General features: G+C 43.0%; 1 protein-coding gene across 1 annotated transcript; it reads left to right on the top strand.

Annotated features, from left to right (window-relative positions):
- Positions 1 to 11,550: 11,550 nt before the first annotated feature.
- On the top strand, positions 11,551 to 15,991 carry LOC119478831 (trans-1,2-dihydrobenzene-1,2-diol dehydrogenase-like). Its single transcript, XM_037753837.1, has 7 exons — positions 11,551 to 11,640; positions 11,767 to 11,878; positions 11,979 to 12,142; positions 12,855 to 13,107; positions 14,559 to 14,683; positions 14,880 to 15,030; positions 15,428 to 15,991. The coding sequence occupies exons 1-7, from the start codon at positions 11,551 to 11,553 to the stop codon at positions 15,535 to 15,537; spliced, it is 1,005 nt and encodes a 334-aa protein (XP_037609765.1). The 3' UTR covers positions 15,538 to 15,991.
- Positions 15,992 to 16,956: the final 965 nt, after the last annotated feature.

Here is a 16,956-nt window from a genome sequence, read left to right as displayed (position 1 = left end):
TCTGAATCAGCTGTGATTGTTAGACCTTAGTACAATGGCAGCCTGAAAGGCCTTTCACTGAATGATTTCTTTTCCCATTATGGAACATAAAAATTCCCTCTTGCTGACCACCTCTGGAGTACTCAAGAGTCAGAAATAGAGCTCACCATATGGCTTAAAGGGCCGTCGAACAATCAGCTGCACATTCACAAAGAGAGGGCTGTGGTGGGAGGAGGAGGAGGAGAGGGGTGGGTGAGGAAGGAGGCGAGGCAGAGGAGACAGGAGAATGAGAGGCGTGAGAAAAGAGAGACCTCGAGCAAAATTAATCAAGTTTAACACAATGGCTACATGGTCTAAATTATGAAACACCTAGACTTGATTGACATTCCTTATTGACCAGGTCTAATCCTCTTTTGGCTGCCGTTGCAAAGGGCAGTTTGAAATGATTTCTGAGCTTTTGCCAATATGACTTCAGAAAGAATCAAGTCACACGGCGCTTTAGGAGATGTGCAGGTCATTCAGGCATTTGGTGATGCTGCCATTCTCTCCTGCCTGTCAGCACTGCAAAGTTGTACCATTTATGTCAGTTCCTTGACAACAGAGAGAGCTACATGTGTAAAAATAAAAAAAAACTACCATGTGACTGACTGAGGAATATTCAAGTTGTATTCATTGAAAATAAAATGTGCAACGAATCCGCGCTTCCCAATATCATTTCAAAATCACTGTTGCAAAAAATAAACCACTTACTGACCTTACGCGGCTGTGGTTAAGGTTTGGTTACGTTTAGGTACAAAAACGACTTGGTTCGGGAAAGATCATGGTTTACATTTAAATAACTACTTGAATAAGGTTAAACCTGCAATAGCATACTTTAGGTCACTTTGGAGTAGCTGAAACAAGTCGTGAACACAACATTGACATATTGCAAACAATTCCTTATTTACACATCCAGCAGTTACAGAGCACCTTTAGCATCCAACTTGTCCACCCTGTGAATTTAAGTCCAATATTCAATCTTTTAGCTCTGTTTTTGGTCACCACCCACTCCTGAGGGAAATATCTGGGGCTTTAGCTGCTAAATGCTCCACTATGTTCACCAGCTAGTCACTAATTGTGTCTCTCTGCTGTGGGTTTTTAGCAGCCTTGTCTCCTAAAACTTATTTTCCCATACAACTAAACTGCATTCCCAATTACGTATTTTGTTGCGGATTATGTTTATCTTTGACATATCACAAATAGTCCGTGGAATGCCGCACGCAGCAAGTGACGTAGTACAACGAGCAACTCACAGAGCAGGTGATGCAGTATATTGAGAGCGACCGTTAAAGAAAATTTCATGGAATAATGACGTTATTGAAAGTTACGTGGTATAATAACGAGTATAACAAGCCAGAAAGTCCACTACGGACGGATAGGCGGGCGGGAGAGTTGTTGGACGGGTCAAACAAACACAGGACTTTCTCCCAGGAGACCACAGTTCATCATTCATTTACGTATCAATTTTAAGCCAAATCATGATGTTTTGTTTTTGTTTTTACTAAACCTAACCCAGTAGTTTTGTTGCCTAAACTTAAGTTGTGTTGTTGCATTATCTGTTTTGTTTACAACGTTAACCCTGTGTTTAAACTGTTTAAAACTGCAACCATAATCTGCGACAAACGTAATTGAGAATGCAGTTTAGTTGCATGGGAACGTAATTTTATATGAGACAGGGTTGGATTTTAGCAGCTTTGCTGAAAACAGCTGCCTATTGCGGCCAAAAAATCTACTCTATGCGAGCGATGAATGTGAACCAAAACAATAAAGTTGTTGGTCGGACAGATGAACAATTAGCTGAAACTCGCTACAAAGCTCTGTAAAGCCGAGGAAAGCTGCAGACTTGCAAGATTATTCTCTGCGGGTTCGTCATTACAAGCCACTTCACATAGTCTCATTGTTTTTACGTTGTCATTTGATGAGATTGATTGATTATAGCCACTTTAAGGAAACATCTAGTCCCATCTGTGATCTCACTACTGCATACATTACTTGATTTAGTCATATAGTATTCACTACTTATACACCTGTTATCCATCAAAGGTGTTCCATAGATTAGCATGGAATAGGCTACTTAATGTAAGGAGACATGTGGGATCAGTGAAGTACCTGTGGAGACGTTACTCACTCTGCCTTATAACAGATTAAAAATAACTTTTGATATTTCCCCTAAGGGTTAAGTAAAAAACAAATATGAGCCAAACACCAGAGTGATGTAGCCTACGGAGTGTTGAGGTCACAGATACTTTGTTTAAGTTAGGGAATGATCGGGGTGTCGGTAGAAAACAGGAAAATGAACAGTTGTGTCCTATGTCAAAGTCTGTGGAATTTATGGCTGAAGAACGTTATCACATAACTTCCTCTTTGCTCCCGACGTACAGTATGTCACTTGAACGTAAACATAATGCAGCTTTGGGGTATTTTCTGTCGTTTTTCTAAAAAACTGACGTGGTTGAGAGTCAGGTATCTCCTACAAAACTTGATCTACCTGTCTGTATCATTTCCAACAGCCATCTATGAAGCCGGTCTCACAGAGGCTATAGAGTCTTTATATAACATGAAGGAAGCAGATGCTAATTTGTGTAAAGGATGACTCACTTTCATTAGCAGAGGTGGATCCTTCTCAGCAATTGTACCTTTGATGTTTCCTCCTCAGGTGTTTCACAGGGATTCGTTTTTTATTTGCAAAATGTGCAAGATTTATATTGCATGTAATTGTCTGTCTGCGTATGTGTGAGCGTGTAACCACATAGCTCACAGCAGTGGATACAATAGACAGTTACAGTACGGTGCCAACTTCCCTAGAGCAAATCTGAGAAAAAAACAACAAGAGGGAGGAGTGGGGGAAATTGTATTGTGTGAATGTGTGTGTTTTCTTATACGTGTGACTGTGCCTCTGAGTGTGTGTGTAGGTAGCTGCAAGTATGTCAGTATGTGCAAATATGTGTGTATTGTGTGTGATAAGAAGGATGGAGGAAGGGGGGGGGAGGAGAGAACCCAGAGTAGAGATAGTGTAGGAAGGGGGAGGAAGAGGAGGATGTGAGAGAGTTGTGCAGGGGAGAGGAAAAGACCTGTGAGGTGATGGGCGAGCGATGGAGTGTGTCTGTGGCCACGGTGAGTGCGCTGTAGGTGTGTGTGTGTGTTCTCTGAAGAGTGTGAGGAAGAGACGGACGAACAGGAAGAGAAAGAGGCGGTGTTTTTGAACACCCAGTTCTGCTTCCTTTCTAATCCTGGCAACGCCATCGGGATTAAAGGAGGCTGTTAAACTCTGAATATTTCATGATTTTTGTCTCAACCACAAAGTAATTTAGAGAATTAGCATGCTCCTTTCTGTTGTGATGATTAGAAGAGTCAGAAGTGTTTGTTGTTTTTCTATATCTCCTGTTTTCTTTTCGCCCCAATTGACCATTCGCTAAACCCATCCCTCCACCTACACATGATCAGCGGTAAAATCGCTCTGCGCTGGCTGTGACATTTTTTTTCCTGTCGGGAGAGCGGCGCCACCTGACTAGGTGGAAGCAAACCCCTGGCGTGGCGCTTTTCTCAAAATCGCCACCCAGCGCTGCACTCAAGGTTAAAATGATTTAAACTTTGACCTCTGTTGCCATGACCTTTCAAAGCACAACCAATGAGATAACAGCTGCAACTGTTGTTGTTGCCTAGAAGCAGTGGATGCCGTTCCTTGCACACTTTTTGATGGCGTATTATACTTGCGCTGCGCTTTGCCTCTCCAAAGCTCCGCGCCCTACCTCATGGTGAGTGAAAAGCTAATTTCTTATCATTTGAAGGCAGCTGAAGAGTGATATTTATTTATTTATTTATTTATTTATTTATTTATTAATTAATTCATTTATTTATTATATCTTTACTTATTGTACTCATAATACCAAGACTAACTGTCTCTGCACTGCAATATAACAATTCTGTTTTCTTTTTGTAGCGGTCTTCTACATGGATCATTAACTGGTAAGGATGCTGGACTTTTTGTTTGGAACACGCAGCTTTTGCCTCAGTCATAAATAACATTATATCATGTACAGTATGTAGCCATCAAGTGCAGATTTAACACCCCTTTCACAAGATTCTTGTATAAAAACGAGTCAGCTAGAACCATTGGAAAGTCTGCTGGAGACAGCTTTTTAAACCAACTTAAACCAACCAACCCTTAATCACGGCCGTCGGCATTCGGGGATCTGTTAAAGTGTCAGTATTTGACGAGGTGGGATGAGAACGTCTTGGGTCACCAGCTAGAAACGAGAAGCCAGCTTTTGAGTGGGAAAATCTTAACATTGTAAACTGCATATGTGCCATGCAAGAAAGGATAGCTTGACAGGTGTAGCAACAGTAACTTAGGATTCTAATTGATTTTGTCGTCTAAGATCGCTAACATTGCTGTCCACTGAGACAATATGGTAAAGAAAAATCAATGACTGACAATGAAATGTGGTGCATATTACTCTTTCATGTATTTATCCAAGGATTCAGAGTTTTACACTTACCCTGTTTTGGGAGAAATTGTGCTTGCTGTGTGAGATAGTGTGACTAACTGGCTGTATCCAATCAGTGTGTGGAGTGACCGCAGTGAAATGTCTTAAACCGCATTGAGGGAGTTGCTGAACGAATTCAATAATTCCCACATGAGACAGAGCTTGCACTCAAAGAGGTGAAATCCACTTCCTAATCCCCTGCCAAAAACTCAGCTGGAAAAATGAGAAAATTGGTTTTCCCCTGGTTTTATGTTGGTCGGCAGTTAGTAGGCTCCGGAGCTCCAATAAGGATGTCTCTCTCTCTGGCTCGCCCACCGACACTTCTTCCTCCCTTCACCTCCCTCCGAAGCCCTAAATCACTCTGACTGTGGACGAGCATGCAGTTGATAAACCTAACAGCCGGCAGGGAAGTGCTAGCATTGTGTGCATGTGTGTGTTTGCATGTGAGAGAGGGCCAGAGCAACCTTTCTACTGCATCTATATATAAAGTCTCTAGGCAAGAAAAAAGCAGCATATCTGATACCGATAGCAGCTTGGAGTGATAAATCCATCCACCATATTTTCCAGAGCTACCTTTAAACCTCACAAAACATCCTCCTATCGTCACAGTGGAGGAACAACTGCATGTGGGAAATTTATGTCTTCAGCTCCAAAGTGCTGAACACATGGTTCATTATCTGTAGCACAGTGATGATGAGGCGTCAAAGCCAAAGCCGAATTTAGGTATGGACGTTCTGTGCTATGTCACGGCTGAGAGGCTGGGTCACACAGTTTGATATGCAGGTGCACAGAAGCCCCGGGTTTCCTGCATCAAGCAGGCAGCTCTCTTGTCAGAGGTGTACCGAGGCATGACACATAAAGACACACACACATCTCCCCTCCCGGCAGCCGTCCGCCACAGGACGGCTGATAAAAATATCACAAGCCCTATCGGGCAATTAAACAGGGGGATGCAGCGGAGTGTGTTGGCTGCTTAATGGCTTCGGCCTCCCCGCAGAGGAGCCAGTGTGGCTGGCCAACAGGGGGGATACAGACCACTGATGGAGTGGGAAATCAAAAAGGTGGGTGAAGCAGCTACATTGGTTTCAGTGAACAGTTTTTGTAGAAGAAGTGGGCTCAGGGAGGTTTTACCATGTACTGAGGAAATGTTCATGGGGGGGAAAAAGTAGCAACTTTTGAGTTGTACAAATAACAATGAGTCATCATTTATAAATTCTCAAATAGTGGGTTTATAAATGGTTAATGAATTATTTGGCAATGCCTTATGTATCCATAATAAGCCCTTAATGAGGACGCTTGGGTTGCCAGGTTGTGAAAAATACTTTTGGCTGGTGCACATCCTCATAAGAGTCTTTGTTTTTTTGGCTTATTTGTAGCTCTTTACAAATGGTAAGTTGTAACTAATGGGTTTATTAATAGTTAATAAGTCATTTATCAATACCTTAAATATTTGTAATAAGCCATTAATAGCAGCTCTAATGCTGCGGCTCTGTATCCAACACCACAGTCTGATGTCTCTGGATAACCCGTATACTGTGTATATAGATGGACGATGCGTCTCCACTTCCTCCCACTGTACAGATGTGAAGCCAAAATATCCAGAAACGGGAGCTGCCATCCTGAGATTTTAACCTCATTTGGAACCAGATCTAATATACTAATCTAAATAACTAATTAAAACCAACTTATCAGAAAAAAGAACACTTTAACAATTTACATCAGCGTGATAGAAACCATCTTTGGGAAAATGTATTTGACGTGTACTTTGACTTTTTAGTTTGGCCCATGTCCCATCCGCTAACATGGAGAGGGTGGGATTTATGACCTATACTGCAGCCAGCCACCAGGGGGCGATCGAGATGTTTTGGCTTCACTTTTGTGGAGCTGTCATATCGTCTATCTTTATATATAGGGTTCATATCCCTGATCCTGCTTCACCTCGAGACATGCAGAACATCATGGAGGCGATGGATCTACACTCCATAATGGCCATTATCAGCTGGGTGATAGAATTTGGTATCTGCCCTATGTCTTGGCTCCTGGCATGTCTACCACTCTCACCTCAGCAGGGGCTCCGTGATGGACTCCATATCGCCTCACACAATCTCAGCCAGCCGATATAGGGTTGCAGTGGACTTGGATAGAGACGCAACTTCTTTTTGGTTTTGTGTGTGTGTGTGAGACAAAGAGAGACAGTGTGTGTCCCATGTTCCCTAGATTCAGGCTGCAGTTAATGGAGACAGATAGGACTTACTCCAGTGGAACAACAGCACTGATAGACTAGACACCTTGTTTAGCACTCAAACAGAAATAAACATTCACCACAGGGGCAAAACCTCCTCTCAAAGGGCTTTATTTGATGGTTGGAAAAACCTCTTTCAGCCCCATTAGGTGTAAACATTATAGAAAAGAGGAGAAGTATTTTTGGCACATTCGTAATCCTGAAAAGTCACCTTGGTAAATCCATTCTCCTTGAACTTCTTCCTGCAACTTTGGTCAGAGTAAGAAATAACTGGTATTACTTAGTTTGTATGTATAAAGATTCACCCAATTCGACTGGTATTAGGCCATTAAATAGGCATTATCGGTCGCTATAAGCACTATAGATGTGGGACATTAGGAGCCTACTACGTTGTAAAAGTGAAAGCAAAACGTAAAAGCAACACCTATACCTTATTTCGGTGATCTACCATGTGAATAGACGATATAACCTAATATTTGGTGTAGTAGGCCCCTATTGACCCACATTTATGGTGCTTAAAGCGACCGATAATGCCTTTTTAATAGCCTGGCAAAGTAAATTTTGAATGTGCTTGGAGTGTGTTGGTTCACAGATGTGAGGATTAGGTCATATTGCTCAGGGGCATTTGGGTAGCAATGTGCCCAGTTGGTACCAGTGATAGCTTATTCTGCGCTGTGCCATTAACAGTGCAAAAATTGGACCTTCAACAGGCAACCAAGCATCAGGGACTAAATGCACAATACTGACTAGAATAAAACTATCAACCATATAATAACCAGCCTGCTGACACGCTGCCTAATGTGTCTTTCCTGTCCACTTACATTTTCAGCCAAACACGCCTCACCATGGCAAATGGGGATTTGGCTGACAAAAACCATGAAAACACATGGAGAGTGGGTCGAAATGAAGAACGGTAACTCGCTGTAATAGCTCCATGTCGGTCTGTACTCTCTCTACATCCTGCTCCCCCCTCCCTATCAGCACTAGCATCCAGATGAAGGGCTGCTAAGTCAGCTCTGGTCCAGGCTGCTCTTGCTCCACAGCTCAGCCTCCCAGTGTGTGTGTGCTGCAGACAAAGATAGGACTCTCAAAGGGCCAGCACAATGCTGGGCGGCTCAAAGGCTCCCATTTCTGCTCGCTCCTCTCAGTCTCCCTCTATCACACTTTTTCTAATGGAAAAAAAAATAACCCGGCCCACACATCAGAACATGCTGTAGCATTGACAAAATGACTTATTACTCCTCGCTGCACACTTCCCTCTCCCCTCCGTGGGATTCATCAAGCTCCCAACCTCCCCTCAAAATGGCTGGCACCTCCTGGCGCTTGTCTAGCCTGTCAGCCTTCCTCTGCAGTGACCTTGAGACAGAGATGAAGGAATGATGGTGCTCCCATTGCTGCTGCAATACTGTTCCTCTCCCCCCTTTTAAAAAAAAAAAATACAAAGCAGCAAGATGGCTCTCACTTACACTGACAGCTGGAGGAAGGGGGGAAAAGCCCTCTGCATATCCGCATCAATCAAAATAGGATTAGGGTGCCTCTCTCTGGTCCTTTTTATTTCCCATTAACTTGAAGTTGCTGATGAAATACGGAGCTGTTACATGGTAACTGGGGTTGCAGAGCCACAATGTAGCTTGTTCAATAATTCCGTTAAAGCTGAAGTAGGTGAGAACGGTCGCTATATCGTGACAGTAGTACATGAAACAGGTAACCTGAAAAAAGTCATGTGTCCTCTGGTGCTCCTAACGGCATCTGCAAGATTTCACATACCGGAGGAAAACATCCAATCAGACCTGATCTGAGGTCCGCTATCCAGCTGGCGTCTATGAGAGCCGGCTGTCAATCACTCACAAACTCCGACCAAACGGTCAAACTATGCCGCGCTGATCAAATATGAATCAATATTACATTAATGCCTATTTCTCGCCTCAAATGTTTTCAAAATCATCTTGTGGTTCACGGTCTAGCTGTAAAATGAGAAAGTTTATGACGCCACCGCCATTGTGAAATCTGGTAAAGGAACGCCAAATTCTGGTCACATGACCGGAGCACAGCCAATAGGAATGCTCTCTCAATGAAATGACCTGTGATTGGTCAAAGTCTCCCATCACAGGCTAGATTTTCTAAAGCCTAAAACAGAGCTATGATGAGGGGCAGTAGTCTAGTTATCTCTCAGAACACTTGGATTACAATATGCTGAAACGTTATTATGGAATTTTTGCCCAATGATGCCAAACATATACTGCCTATTGCCACTTTAAATTCAGAAAGAGTTAAACGACATCAAATAACAGACTGGCTTTATAAGAATCCTACTGATTTGCAAGTTTTGAGTGTTTGGGTTGTAACCCTCTTTTATTCCCTTCCAAATAATATTTTTTACAAGACAAGATCAATAACATAATTTAGAGTGTTTATTGTAACATTGATACATTGCCATTGTCAATGACATAGGGGGGAGGGGAGTCTTTTTGACAGCATGATACACACATGAAATGACGTGACAATGTGTGAAACAAAACTGTCGGCTGTGATCAACCACCTTCACAGGCAAAACGATCCACCCCCTCAAAGGAAACTGTTGTGACCGCCGGCCACATGACCCATCGGATGCCATTCTTCCATGTCCTGGTGGAATAGGGACGCAGGCAAGAGATGATGCATGAATTCTTAATCAAATGAAGACAGTGAGAAGTGATAGGAGTGGAAGGCAATCGTCCTGACCGTGCTGAATTAATGAGGCGCTGGCTTCCTTCCGCATGCCAGCTTTCTGAATGACTCGGCTCATCACCGTTCGCTTTCCGGAGCCGACCATCCGCCTCCATCCCTGGGCCAGGCTCATGAAACCCAGGGCCCCAAACATACTCCGTCCTGTGATATCCACTCTTCAGCCACTCTTCATTAAAACTGAAAGACCGATCAGTTTACCGGCTTGTTCTCCTCATGACCTTGAGCCCATTCAAAGGGAGGGAGGCTTTCGGCTGTACATTTTGAGTTTTCAGTCTCCGCTGAGAAGTAGGCATCCATGGCTCAGCTGAGGGCGAGAGCGGCGGGGTCCCAGTGCACGTCTGCCGGGGCGACCCTGTCCGAGTCCTGTCCAGAACTCCCTTCTCTGACCACCTGAGCCTCTGTGCCGTGTGCTGCCTGTCTGCTGGCAGTCAAGTCAGGCAGCACAGAACCAATTCATTGCTTCACACCAATTCAAAATCTAGTTGCACTTGCCCTGTCAGGTTACACCTCCTCCCTCACACTTTTACCTCTTTTCTTAACACCTGTGGTGATGTCACCATGTAGTCCTGCCAGAGAAATGCTGCTTGTGTCCTTAAAGTAAAAAAAGAAAAAAGTACAAATTACTCAAGGAGGTGTTGGGCATTCCCATGGCAACCAGGTCCTGTGGTATAGACAGGGATATCGGGCCAAGCCCAATGCCATTTGCATACAAATTGCCCAGCTGGCACCTTGTTGTTATGACAACGGCACACAGCTCCCAGAATTCATTTGGAAGTGAAATACAAAAGGAAAGCAGCCAGCGAGGAGAGTCATTGATAAAATTCCTTTTGTTTTATAATGATGACGTTGCTGACACTGACACTGTGTTCTCATGTAAATCCAATCACCGTATAGTACCTGCAGGAAATGAGGAAAGAAATCATATACTCAAGGATGGAATTATTGGACAAGATAATAACTAAAATGTAGGTAAAATTGATTGCAATATTAATATATGTACATATATATTTACCCATATATATTTACAACAAATATGTTTAAAATATGGTGAATTACTGACAAAGAATGTAACTATCCTGACATGAAAATCCTTGTTTTTTCTGTACAAAAAACTCAACAAATCTGATATGACCTCTGGCAGATACTTTCCAGAGTGCATCTGTGTTCTCCTTAGTTCACCTGATTTTGCAAACCTTTATATAATTCCTCACAATGAGCCCTGCCAAATCCTCAGAGCTCAAGAGAGAGAGAGAAAGTAAACTCCGCTGACAACACAGTGTCCTCTACTGGCAGCATGTGGCAGGAAGTTTACACAACCGCCTGTCTGTCTAAACGGATAATATTTAGCTCAAGGGCAACTGAGCTGATGCTTTTCCATAGTCATCCTGGCTCAGCTTACTGGCCAGTTAAATTGCCCTGCTGTGGGCACCATGAGCATTCTGTGAACCCAGCATATCTATTTATCCCAGCAACTCCCACGAGACTCCGGTTTAATCATTGGCTTCTGTGCGGCTGGCGGACCATCGCGGGCTAATCAGTGCCTCTCTCAGTGGGAAACAAAGCAGCTCTTGGTTCCAATACTTGACCTGTATTACTGTGAAGAGTGCTGATCTGTGGGCTAGGTGAGCCCTCGACCGGTACACATTAAACTGTGCACTTTACCCTTTTCAGCGTGTTAATGATGAAAGCCCCACTGATAGTCATGTTACAGATTGTTAGAGATAACTGGTGCAAACCACTTCAGCCCGGATTGAAAGGCCTGTATCAGCAACAAAACAACAACACAGCATTTGTGTGAGTTTATGTGTGTGTGTGTGTGTGTGTGTGTGTGTGTGTGTGTGTGTGTGTTGCACCCTCTACCTCAGGGTGGGAGCAGAAGGAAGGTGACACATCCTGCCTCCCCAGCATATAAATTCAAGAGCCTTGTCGCTGAAGTGCCGCTGGCTCTAAAGCATGACACTTTAGTGCGTTTCTTCCCCTGAACGTGCAACCTCTCCCAAGGTCACAACTCGCCAGCAGCTCAGATCTTTACTGAAGCACCATCCCGCTCATTTGTCACTTACCATCCAATTCAACATGGCAACCCGATGGGGACTCTGTGGCGCGGGGAAAATCAGCCACGATTTCAGCGTGGCCATGAAGACTCTGCCTCCTGGAGATCACCAGGTACTCTATCCAAACAAGCTTACTACATCTTCATTGTCACACAGAGGTGTCTCCGTTGGACTGAACAGAGCTGCCAACAGAGCGACACTGTGATGAATGTGTGTGTTTTTTCCCTCTTTCGCACAGATAACAGTCGTTGCAGCGAGGAGCTTGGAGCGTGCCAAAGAGTTTTCCAAGAGGCATGGTGTCCCTAAGGCTTACGGTAGCTATGAGGAGCTGGCTAGAGACCCAGACGTTGGTGAGTTAAGAGCGGTGAGCGGCCTGGCTGCACAGGCAGAGATAATGGCTTGTTGGTGTTGCCGTTTGAAGCTGAGCCTGGAACATCTGTGTGCTCACAGACATTGTGTACGTGGGAGTGCTGCACACGGAGCACTGGCGAGTTGGTCTGCTGTTCCTCGAGGCCGGGAAGAACGTGCTGTGCGAGAAACCTTTCGCTATGAACGCCGGACAGGTGAAAGACCTCGTCGCCGCAGCCAAGAAGAACAATGTCTTCCTGATGGAGGTAAGTCATTCATGTAGACCTTTGCCAAGGGGCCACTTGCTGGCAGTAGGGGGTCATTGCAGGTGCAGGTTTGGTGTCAACACAACAACAAAAATGAAGGTGTGTTTAGGAATTAAAACTGGAAGGTAATAATCTTAACACACAGATATCTTCTCCTTTAGTATCCTGTGAAATGCAAATGTAGAAAATGCAGAAACAGGTTTTGTTTATGTTGCTGTTAAATGAATTTTCCTTGCATTTTGGGAAACAGGCTTATTTGCTTTCCTGCCAAGAATTAGATGAGAATGTAGATACCTTGAGAGTGGTATTGATTTTCTCATCTAGCTCTCTGCAAGAAAGCAAATAAGTATATTTCCCAAAATGTCTCTTCATAACTTTAACCTGTGACAAACAGTATTAAAGCAGATGTAATTGCGGTCTAAGTATGTTCAAATTCCCATTGAATTTTAGGGCGCTGAGTGCAGATTTATTAAGCACATGCAGGAGATTAATGTAGGAAGCAAAACCCTGAATGTCCTGGGAATATATATGACTCATTGTGCAGCAAAAACATCTTGTCACGTCATGTTTGACCAGCGCATCTGCCACAGCACTCACGGGTGGTGGAGGAAGAAGTGGAGAGTTGTGGTAATAAACAGCTGCTCAGGTGAACCTTCAGTATAAGTTGTTTACTGTTGCAGTGGTGCTAGGTTGTCTGCTCTGTCCCTCTCAGGCCATCTGGTCCCGCTGTTTCCCCGTGCACGGCGAGGTACGCAGGCTGCTGGCCGAGGAGGCGGTAGGGGAGTTGAAGCTGGTAAAGGCGTACTTCGGCTCCCCACAGCTCCACATCCCCCGCTCGGTAGAGAAAGAGCTGGGCGGTGGCGCGCTGCTGGATATCGGAGTGTACTGCCTGCAGTTTGTGCTGATGGTGTTCAATGGAGAGAGGCCGGAGTCCATCCAGGCCACAGGGGTGCTGCTTGACTCAGGTATGATTCAGCACACAGGTCACGCAGCAGAGGTGGGATGTAGATTAGTATCATTATCCACACTGCATGAATCAGTGATCACAAACTGGCTATTGAAACCATGAAAACACAAGAATCCCTAGTGTGATGCACAAGAAACGACAGAGAATCACTTTTTCTAAATGAACTGTCCAAAATGTAAACACCTCCAGGAAGAATTCTTCACACACAGAAAATCCCAGACTTATCTTTAAAATGTCAGACTAATCCAAATCCTCCCTGGAGAATACAGTAATACAGTAAAACTGACTGGGGAATATGTAACTGCATGTCTCACAGCAAGATATCCTTTAGTGTAAGAACGTCACATCACACTATACATGTAATGAGCATTTTCTTATCTTTTACTTACCTTTTTGTAACAAATTTGACAATTTAAACCTGCAGTAGGCAGAATGTTGTTGGCATCATTGGGCAAAAATTCAATAATAACCTTTCAGCATATTGTAATTCAAGTGTTTATCAGGACTTCCTCATGGCTATAATTTTCAGGCTTTAAAAAATCTACCATGACAGGAGACTTTTCAGAGAGAGAGCTTTCCTAATGGCTGTTCATTCAACGGCGGCAGCTGTCAATCACTAGCAAACTCCGATCAAACGGTCAAACTAGGCAGCGCTGATCAAATATGAATCAATATTCTGTTACTGTAATGCCTATTTCTGTTTTCAGAAACATCTTGTAGTGTACTGTTAAGCTGTAAAATGAAGAAGTTTGCACCGACTGGTTGGCTTAGCTTGGTATTTCCTCAACTGATCTCAACATGGTTGCCGGTTCACAAATTGTTTTATTTTACAGCTAAACAGTACACTACAAGATATTTCTGAAAACATTTGAGGCGAGAAATAGGCATTACAGTAACAGAATATTGATTCATATTTGATCAGCGCTGCCTAGTTTGACTGATTTATCAGAATTCGTGAGTGATTGACAGCTGCTCAGAGACGGCAGGATCCAGTTCGGCTCTGATTGGTTGTTTTCCTCCGGTATGTGAAATCTTGCAGATGCCATTAGGAGCACCGGAGGACACAGGGGCACGTGTTTTTTTTTTTTTTTCAGATTACTTCTCATGCACTACTGTCAGGATATAGTGACCGTTTTATAAAATAACCTTTTTTTAATCATATTTGCTCCATTTCTACCCACTGCAGCTTTAATAACTATACAGGAAATAAAAAGTTTTTGTGACCTAGTTTTTATCAGGTCATGCCAGTATAAAGCTGTATAGAATTGAAGTGATTTGACCTAATTGAAGCATTAATGAGCAGTGTATTGAAATGACCTGAAGTGTACTGAACTGAGTGGAACCTTGAAAGGCAATTTAACTGATATCAACTGCAGTATTGATACCATTCATTAATCCAATTGCTGTCCACCAATGTTTTGATGATTTACGTATTCAAATGTTTGACAGGAGTGGATGAGTCAGTGGTTGTGGTGATGAAGTTCTCCAGGAACAGAATGGCCCTCTGCGTCTGTTCAATTGCTGCTCGACTTCCGAACGATGCTGTCATCAGCGGCACTAAGGGCTCCATTAAAGTATGCTATGCTACTCTTGTACAGGAACATTTGACTTAATTAAGAAATGATTGAGACGCGCAAAAACCGAGTTCACTGCTAATTGCTTTCACATTTAATTAAACTGAAGTATTCAGACAAGGATCCACTGCATTTGATGATTTACGACTCGAGCGATTGGATTAATACAAGAATGCATTTCCTCTTTGCCCTCCAGGTTCTCTGCCCCATGCACTGCCCCACCGCGCTCGTGGTGAACGACAAGGAGACGGAGTACCCTCTGCCTGAACCCTGCCTCCCTCTGTATTTCCCCAACAGCACTGGGCTTCGCTATGAGGCAGAGGAAGTGAGGCAGTGCCTGCTTAAAGGTAGGTCATGATAGAAGGAAAGTTGTGTATTTGTCTTCAAAGGGGGGAAGTTGTTTGAACGGCCGAAACCACCGTTTCAAAGATAAGGTGAGTTTGAAAGAAAGAAAAACAGTCGCTTTCCTGGAGGTTCTTGTGAGAATTTGCATGAATACACAAATGCACTCATCAGATTGATTCAGAATCAATACTGTTATCAGTCCTTGGAATGTCCTCTAGCTTAAACAGTATTACACTCCTATTGGTTTTTACCTCCTATATGGATTTACATAATCTTTACATCCCTGCTTTGACATAATTTATGCTTCATTGTGAATATGTGCATAATTTAACTGTGGTTATAAACAGACGTGTCTTTCAGTCAGTCTGCTTTTCCTGTCAAACTCCTCTTCATCTGCAGGACTTAAGGAGAGCCCACGGATGCCTCTGGCAGACTCTGTCTTACTGACAGAGATCATGGATGAAATCAGGAAACAGGTGGGAGTTGCCTTCAGCCAGGACAGTCAGTGACATCACTTCAAAACTGGGCTGTTTCACCTGACTTAGACCTACTCAGATGGAACAGAAGGGAGCTGCTCGGGGCAGGCTTTGGATCTTTGATATAAGCAGATCCCTCATGGCACTGTGTGACAAAGCCTGAGCAGACGCAGTGTCACTGAGGCAACTGTGACTCGGATAACATAGTGAGCTGCCACTGAATTAGATACAATCTACAAGTTATTGGAACATGCAAATCTTGGTTACATTTATTACTGTTTTTGTATTTACTTTTTTTGCATCTTATAGACCCATTGGATCTCTAGATTCTACCTTAGAGTCACCTAGTAAACGCCTTGTATGTCTTTATGATACAGTACAGGACAAACACTTATACTGTCAGATTAAAAATGTCTTAAACCAGATAAATCACAATGTAAACAAACAGAGCAACAATGTCCTGTAATCAAGTCCAAGGCCTTTTAAAGACAAACCCAGCTGTCACTGTGGGGTGTGTGATTGATGAATCCAATAAAGGATTGATTGTGAAAGCCTTGTTTCATTTCAAATATCATCCGCTGGAGAGAAGAGACTTCGAGTGGCACATTTGAATCAAAGTGTTCCGTCGTGTCTGACCCTTGCAGCCGTGTACAAATAGACCCACGTTCTTCATACAAAAATAGGTTGCACAGTCTGCTTTTCAAGGTTAGGACAGAGAAAGGCCTTTATGAGTCAGCAAAGGGCATACTGTAGGTCTCCTAAAAACTCATTGTTGATACCTGATATAGTCCATGAATGCAAAATGACACATTTTCATGCGGTAATGTTATTTTGACTACTGTTTTGCTTGGTTAATGAATAATGCTGACATTTAGCAGATATTTATTCAAGAAGAGAAAAAAAGTTGTGAAGAAATTATAAACAATTTCTTTCTATACATTTTGTGCTGTTTCTGTGCCGCAACTTTAACCTATTGCATTTACCGATTTAATGAAGAGGTCAAATAAATGGACCATTCTGCCTCAAGCAATATAACGATAGCAGGCCTAACACAATGTCCCTGTACATGTCAGCTCTTACTAGAACCAAGAAGGCTGTTTCATTTTGATACACAACTTTTCACATCAAAATAAAATACAGAATAAGGTAACAAGACATATTTTATAGTCATAGTAGATTTTTATAAAATATATAAAAAATTACAATAAATAAAGTTGCCCCTCTGAGTACAAGTAGGGAAGAAAGAAGATATAAGATAATATAAAACAAAATTGAAAAAGTATTTCATTCAGGTGATATTTGTCAAAATTATCACTATCTGGAGGTCACGTTTTTGAAAAAAATCATCATGTTATTTTTGTGCAATGTCACACAGTAAAAATAATACTGTGCCTCCACCCGGTGGCAGAGAAGTGCCACTGTTGATAGCAACTCAATCTATCGGTCTCATTT

The sequence above is a fragment of the Sebastes umbrosus genome, chromosome 2, assembly GCF_015220745.1.
Source record: "Sebastes umbrosus isolate fSebUmb1 chromosome 2, fSebUmb1.pri, whole genome shotgun sequence".
NCBI classification, from domain to species: Eukaryota; Metazoa; Chordata; class Actinopteri; order Perciformes; family Sebastidae; genus Sebastes; species Sebastes umbrosus.
This window is presented reverse-complemented; position numbering and strand designations above follow the sequence as displayed.